This window comes from Manduca sexta, chromosome 4, assembly GCF_014839805.1.
Source record: "Manduca sexta isolate Smith_Timp_Sample1 chromosome 4, JHU_Msex_v1.0, whole genome shotgun sequence".
Taxonomy (NCBI): Eukaryota; Metazoa; Arthropoda; class Insecta; order Lepidoptera; family Sphingidae; genus Manduca; species Manduca sexta.
This window is the reverse complement of record NC_051118.1, coordinates 1702788-1710219: the sequence shown is the minus strand read 5'-3', so window position 1 is coordinate 1710219 and position 7432 is coordinate 1702788. Positions and strand designations below refer to the sequence as shown.

The window sequence follows — 7432 nt, the reverse complement described above, 5'->3', positions numbered from 1 at the left end:
TATATATATATATATATATATATATATATATATATATATATATATATATATATATATATATATATATATATATGATTACTCAAGCTATATTAGCACTACTATTTATATATAGTAGTGTAGTACTATTTATATATAGTTGTTCGTTACATATGTTACATTACATATATAGTACGTACAGTACATATATAACATCTACGGTTCGAGTAACTTCTCGCAGAGTGTTATTTTCTAGAAGATAAGTATGTGGTTTCATATAGTAATGCGATGTCAAATGATCTTGTTTAAATATAAACAAGTGATCATTTTTTACCATTAGACCTAGTAAAAACGAACTCCTATGTTTGCAATAGAATTTGGTCATAGTGGGGTTTACCAATATTAGTTTTGTGAGTGAAACAAAGCGTTTATTTCCCAATAATTTATTTTAATAGATACTTAGTCAAGCTCTTATGGTGCATCGAAGAACTTTTTCGACAACTAAAACTATTGTAACCTCATTGTGTACATAAAGGCAAATGCAAATAAGTGTTCATTTAAATATTATTTATTTTTGGCACTCGCCGACCCCTTCGGCTCACTTCGCATATCAGTATTTCCAGTTCCAACTTAGTCCAACGAACCTCCCGATAGTTCTGACAACATACATAATGTGGGTTAATTGCTGTTGACATTAACCACAACCTTAAAGTAAAACAATATTTAGAGAGTGGATGGTGGCAGAAGCTCAAAATGTGAATAGCTCAAAAGCTTAGATCTGAATCGGCCATATTTCGAGCTTTCACAGTAACATTATAAACAATCTCTATCGACCGTGCTAGGCAGCGCGTGCGCCTGCCGGTTCTCGTTGAACCACGTTCTCTCGGTCCAGAATGGGGTACGAGGGGGCTGTGAGGACTCCGCAAGTGTTAGACTCGGCGGCCACTTTGACGTATCCCTCTTCGCCCCAGCGCTCTGACCACGAGTTCTTCAGTATGAAATAGGGCGCGCCGTTCTTCTCCCCCCAGCCCACTGCCAGCACCGCGTGGTTCAGCTTCCGGAGCCGCTTACCGCTGCAATCAGAACGTGGTCAGTTTAATGACATGAAGGGTGCCGGGACACACTCATTCATGTGTCGCGGAGAAGTCACTGACCAGCGGTTGTCCTCCAGCACGCCGTCCTTGTAGAAGATGAAGCTCTTGGCCTTCCCGTCGACGATGACGACGGCGGGCGCGTGTTGGCGCACGGCCGCCTTCAGCGCACGCACGCTGAACTGCGTCACGTTCACGTGCCCGCTGATGTACGTCGCTGGTGAGTACGCGCCGTCCAGGCACGACGCGGTTTGCTGCAACACCGTTGTCATTATATCATTACGGCTTTAATTATGCTTTGATCTATTTAGTTCAATTTTACAAAATAAAGTACATATCGATACACCGAACACCTGTAGTATTAAATATTAGAACAAAATAAGTCATGGTATCTGTGAACTTACTCGCGCTACGTATGGAACATAGCTCTTATGTTCATTTAAACCACGCTGCTGTATGTAGTCATAAGCGGCCCTCGGCCAGGTGCCGTTACATCCGCGCCCGCCGAACCTAAAGACAGAGCACGCGGTATGAACGTGTGTGACTGAGTGAATTTAAAAATGACATGTAACGTGCCGCCACAAGCGCAGCGGCGAGTACTCACCGGCCGGCGCAGTCCACCAGCTGTTGCTCGCTGAGCCGCGTCAGACGTCCCGTGCGCACGAAGAGCGCGCCCTCCACGGCGCCCGTCACGGCGAACGCCCAGCATGAGGCGCACGTCGTGCCTTGGACTGCAACACAACGTGCAATATCAATATGAGCACTTTTGCGACGACCCCAGCGCACCACTACCTACTCGTATACACTTACAGCGCACTTCGGTGACGCCGCCTTTCTTGCGCCAGTCGAATTCCTGTGGCAGTAGCTCGGTGTCGCGACGCGTTCGCACATTGCCCGTGGCACCGTTCGCCAGCTCGTCCGTCACTCCGGTGGTGTCGACGCCGTATAGACTCTCTAACTCCGTGTCAAGTCGGTCGCCGAGGAAGTTGTTACCCAGAAGCGCGGTACTGCCCATGCGGTTACCGGCGTCTATGAAGCGCAAGTGCTGAATGAGCAGTGCCTTGCGCACCGCTTGCTCGGTATCGCCCGCGTAGGCGCGGTCGTACTGCTCCTGGAAACTGCGACATAGCACTTGTGATATGTGACACAGTACTGCACTGCGGTGACGCTACACGTGCGGGTGAGATGGACGCGGTGACACGCACCTGTCAAACAGGCCGTTGTATCTGGGGTCGCGGTACTCCAGGGTGAACTCCCGCAGCGGCTCCACCAGCTCCCACTGCTCGGTCAGCTCGGTCTCCTCGCACACCTCCTCTGGGGATGGAGCGGGTTAGGTCAGTGGATATAATATGAGCGATGTGCTCTCAGTGCCAGTCGCAGTGATACCTGTGTCGAGGCGCAGGAGCGCGGGCTCGTGCTCGCCGAGCCGCACCTCCGTGTAGCGATGCTCGTACCCCTCGCAGTCGGCGCCTAGCACGGAGCTGTCCACTGACACGGTGTACCTGCACCCGAGACAACAGACGCCTTAATGTGAAGGCAGACCATAACGTAAGTAATAAACCAATAAAAATCTATTTGATAAATATTGTCGCCCACTATTCTTTCTTCTGGAGCAGTTTTATATTTTTTGGTTACACCAGTCAAACACCCTATTATGTCATTCCAATAAAATTTTTCTCTGTGTCAACGATAGTAGAAAGGCATCCTGGCAACGGCCCTAGGACGCCCAAGAATCTAGTATAATTTAAAGAACAATAAGTTTTACATAACCCTTTGTGTCCTCCGTAATAAAAAAAAATGCACTACTAACTATAAGTTTACTAATATAATGTCACCGTGTAGAACATTCCCACTGGCCGCGCTCAGGTGCGTCTGAGAATGCAATAAGAGCTAAAGGATAGAGGGCTCACTTGAGAGGCAGCGCGGTATCGTTGTCAGCGGCTCGCTGCAGCTCGAGCTCGTGTCGGAAGGTGAGCGCCTCCCCCCGCACTCCGCCGAGCTCGCCGCCGCGCCCCGCCACCGTGTGCCGCCAGCGCTCCACGCGCCCGCCGGCCGTCTCCACGTACCCTGGGTATAATAATATTACCGTTGAATACTCACAGTACTACATTAAAACTATCTACTCAGCAGCTCGCATGTAGTTCTAGTTCTCACTGACCGGCGAAGGAGAAGAGCCCCAGGTGCGGCAGCGCGGGCGGCGCGCGGTCCATGAGCGAGGCGCGGCGCGGCGCGGTCACGGCGCAGCGAACCACGTGCCGCTCGCCCGTGCGGTCCATGCTCACACGCACGCCGCGCATGCTGCCGTCCGCACCCACCAGCCGGTACGTGGAGGTGCCGCCGTCGAAGTAGTCCACACGAGCGGCACCGCTCTGCGAGTCCCACCTGGACTCATACGCATGTAACAAAACTATTTGAAGACAATAATCATGTACGACACCAATGATTCCACTCAATCAGGTTGTGCCTACTATCGCTCGGAATACCAATACAAAATAAGAACTAACTGCCAACTCTCACCACGCGATGTAAGATTCCGTGTAGCCGGCGCGCGGCACGGTCAGTTCGCCGCGGAGCATGAGCGACCGATCGAACCGCGGCCGTGGAGGCTCGGCGAGGGTGGTCGTCTTGGCTCCTTGGTCGCTGCGTAGAGGTCGGGTGGGTGCCGAGCCGGCCGGTGGGGTAGGACGTCGGACTTTATCCTCTTCCTCGTTCTCATCGTGCGAGATCACCATCGGTGGCAGGTGCGGGTCAGTCGGGAGTTGTACGCGGAACAGCTCCACAAGCCATTGCGGCGACCCTGCGAAGTACACCAGCCTAATGAACTTGGTACGTTCTACTAGGGTACGCGATACTTGAAAAAAAAAACAAAATCAAAATCTTCCTAAGTCTATATACTGTACACTAACCAGCGGGGACGAGAAGCAGTTGGTTTGACGGCTTTCGGACGCCGTTGTTTTGCGGTGCAGTGGGTCTGAGGACGGTAGAGATGTCCATTGAGACGGGAATCGGGGCAGTGGCAGGTGCGGAATTGGGTGCAGAGGTAAGAGCGGCTGGCAGCACGACGTCTTTTCTTAGCTGGTAGTGCTCCCGCTGCGGGGCGGGGCGGACACGCTGCCGAGATTTCAGCTGCCATCGACCGCTCGGCTTAGTCGTCTCAGGAACCGCACTTGCGCGTGTCTGCGACGAGCATTCTACACACAGACACGACGCGACAATGACTACAAGACATATTGTAATGCCGATATCTCATGGAGACTCGATTACAAAGGACACACGATGGGTCTTGGTCATCATCTGATGGAGTACTGACCTGCGGGAGCGCGTGGAGCGGAGACGGGGACCGGCACTGGCACCAGTAGTACCGGCATGGATAACGGCTTCTGGTCAGAGCCAGCACCTGCAACATGTCATGAGATCAGAGAACCGATCGCAGTGGGGCGACGCGCGGAGGCGACACGCGTCACTTACCGAGCGGCAACACGACGGGTACAGGGCGTGGGAACCAGCTCGTCGCATCTCCTTCCGCAGTTGTCGCTTCTCCCCCACCTATGTATTCTGTAGATGATACATATTCGAGTTACTAGAAGCGATGCGTCAACGGCTTTACACACTGTTTATGAGCGTTGTAAACGACACTCACCGGATATGAGGTTGAACCACGCGTCAGCGGTGGTGGCGCGAACTGCGCGACGCGTGGCGTCCGGTGCAGGGGCTGCTGGAGGCGCGAGTGCCGGATCCAGGGCGCGCAGGGTGACAATCTCGTTCGGCGCCGCGGACGCTGCGCCTGCGCATCACGCATTCAGTTTTTAATCGTTGTCAGTCGCCAAGGCTTATGTATTTTATTAGTTCCTTGATATGTGATCTAAAGTATCAGATGTGAAAAGATGACAAGTATTTATCAGTAATGATTTACAAATAGCCGGACACTTACCATAGGACCACCATGACTTTTCATTTAGTTATAAAAAATCGTTTTGTCTACAACACGTCAGAGCTGACTCGACCGGGGAGTTAGTTACTATCGTTTCATAAAAACCCAATATGGAGCACAGACGCGAGGTAAGTAGTTTTTCGCTTATCCTATCGTTATATCCGTGTCCTACAGTTAAGTTTGCACGACACTTACGCACATTTTGGCTGGGCCGGTGTATATAAGCTGTGGTTGCGTATTTTGCCGCCCTGCTATGTAACAACAGAGACACACGCGGCCATGCACCGCGCCCGCGCGCCACCCACGCCGCCCGCGGGCGCGACCGTGACCTCTGACGAGCGCGCATCTTCAGTCTTGCTCGCGAAGGTTCTAACATTTTTGGCGAGGTCGGCGGTAAACATTTTATTGATTCTATTTCCTCTACATATTAAGTATACATTATTCTCTCACCGAAAGTTATTGCTATTCTCAAGAATTGTTTGAAATATATAATCACTTTCTTCTTGGTATCAAAGTATAATTATGTATTGGATTCTAAGCAGGAACGCGTAAAGTATATTAAGCTTATTGATATGGTTGTTGATGACTTAATTTCTTCTATGGAAATTTTATTGCCTAGTAAATAAAAGTACTCGTATTTATCAATAGAAACGAGAGTAAATGTATATGTGGAAATATTATGTTGGCCCATTGACAGTTTCCTGCATAACTCTGTCACTGTATTATGTTTTTCAAATAAGCATCTGGTAGTAGACCTTGGTATGACTATTAAAACTAAATGGTAATGGCCCTAAGGAGTGACTAGCGTTAAGACTGAAAGCTAAGACGAGCGACACGACGCGACGCGCCGCCAAAGCACTTAGAGGCCGCTATAAGTCGCCATAAAGCGCCCCCGTCACACCATCAAATTTTGTTAACAGCAATTTATAACGCCGCGCGCATTGCCCAATTATGTATATTAAATAACTTGTTGGCAGATATCTATGCCACAGTGTTAATTTACATATTATACAAACAAGTAAATCAATCACATTTGGCAGCACGGCGGGCAACTCTCCGGCGGCGCACATATTAAACACTAGGCAAGCTCGCACTACGGGATGCTTCTCCTGCGTGAAGAGAGAGATTGCGGGGTGTGGGCTGGCATGCCGGAACTAGGCTTGAAGCAGCAGCACTGCGTGAACTTCCAGTCCACTGGGACGGCTGACGTGGTACAGCCTCCTCTGCTGTGTCTCACTGGTATGTACGGTACGCGTGGTATCACGCTGCGCAATAGTCACCTCGCCGCGGGAAACATTACAGACGCGACAGAGTATTAGCACCTGACCGGCCGCTGCGACACTTACCGAGCAGCACGGCGAGTGCGAGCGCGAGTGTGGCGGCCATACTGCTACGAGTCTCGCGGCGCGGCGAAGTGCGTCCTCGATGGAGGTCCACTGACGACTCCTGGCCGACACCACGAGACCGCCGAAGACATTGGGCAGCACGCGGCCCCGCCCGCGCGCCCGCCGCACCTTCATACCGCCCCGCACCGCACCGGCCCGTATACCTCTACCGTGGACATATGTAAGTGGATGAGTAAGGCTTACCACACTCAACATAAGTACAAGATGTGCCTTCCACAATCGCCCAGTTTAAATATAAAATGGTTTACATCATGAAGTTACATAATGTGTATGTGTGTGTGCGTGTGTTAAATGTATTATGGTGTTGCTATGGTGTGCTATGATCGTATCAGTCGCGAAGAACACAATATTATGTACATTAATGTAGTTTGGTGATGTCTAGTTTAATACGTAGGTAGGATCTATCCACAATCTAGACCCGCGGCGTACCATTTCTTATTCGTTTTTAGTTTTGGCTACTTCGCCCTACGCTCACTCATCCCAGTTAATACAAATGTTTTATACATTTTCCTTCTAAGCTTAATAAAATTATATTATACTTGTTTGCAAACTCTACTCTGGTAACAGCTTCGTAAATAAATCAAATGAGATCTAACTTCTTCTAAGTTCTTTTAAAACATTACTTAAATCATAGATCTGAATGCTCTTAGTAATTAATTAAATTGATTATACAAATACGTGGTTTCAAATTACCTAAGCGTTTGGTTGCAGTAATTATGATTCGAGAATAAACAAATATAAGTATTAGCAGTCCTTTATAGTAATAATAATGGTACCAGTACTGAGCCTACTCTACTACTGATACGGTTCTAGACCTTAGTACACCACGCTGGCCTCATGGGGGTTGGCAGACTTCACACCCCTGCAAGATATGTTTTGATTTCCCACGTGGGGCGCCACTGCGGTGTCGGTAGCAGCCGTAGCTAGCAGGCAGATATTACAGATAAAGGCAGGGTTACTATCGGGGTGCGAGCTTTATCACCTAAAACATCTCCGCGTTACACTCAGTAAGTACTGTTTCTTTTTTA

At 49.5% G+C, this 7432-nt stretch overlaps 1 protein-coding gene across 1 annotated transcript; it reads right to left on the bottom strand.

Annotated features, from left to right (window-relative positions):
* Positions 1 to 403: 403 nt before the first annotated feature.
* Positions 404 to 6490, bottom strand: LOC115452876. Its single transcript, XM_030181489.2, has 15 exons — positions 6345 to 6490; positions 4708 to 4851; positions 4536 to 4622; positions 4378 to 4464; positions 3974 to 4258; positions 3585 to 3864; positions 3226 to 3449; positions 2978 to 3134; positions 2454 to 2569; positions 2273 to 2381; positions 1878 to 2185; positions 1672 to 1798; positions 1472 to 1577; positions 1131 to 1321; positions 404 to 1049 (listed from the first exon to the last, which is right to left on the bottom strand). The coding sequence occupies exons 1-15, from the start codon at positions 6382 to 6384 to the stop codon at positions 815 to 817; spliced, it is 2496 nt and encodes an 831-aa protein (XP_030037349.1). The 5' UTR covers positions 6385 to 6490; the 3' UTR covers positions 404 to 814.
* Between the last annotated feature and the right edge of the window lie 942 nt (positions 6491 to 7432).

Coding starts and splice junctions, on each gene's coding strand:
- LOC115452876 (XM_030181489.2), bottom strand. CDS start 6,384: ATGGCCGCCACACTCGCGCTCGCACTCGCCGTGCTGCTCG. Junction 3,135..3,225: donor GGGGCTCTTCTCCTTCGCCG/GTCAGTGAGAAC, acceptor TATTATACCCAG/GGTACGTGGAGACGGCCGGC. Junction 1,322..1,471: donor ATGTTCCATACGTAGCGCGA/GTAAGTTCACAG, acceptor ACGGTGTTGCAG/CAAACCGCGTCGTGCCTGGA.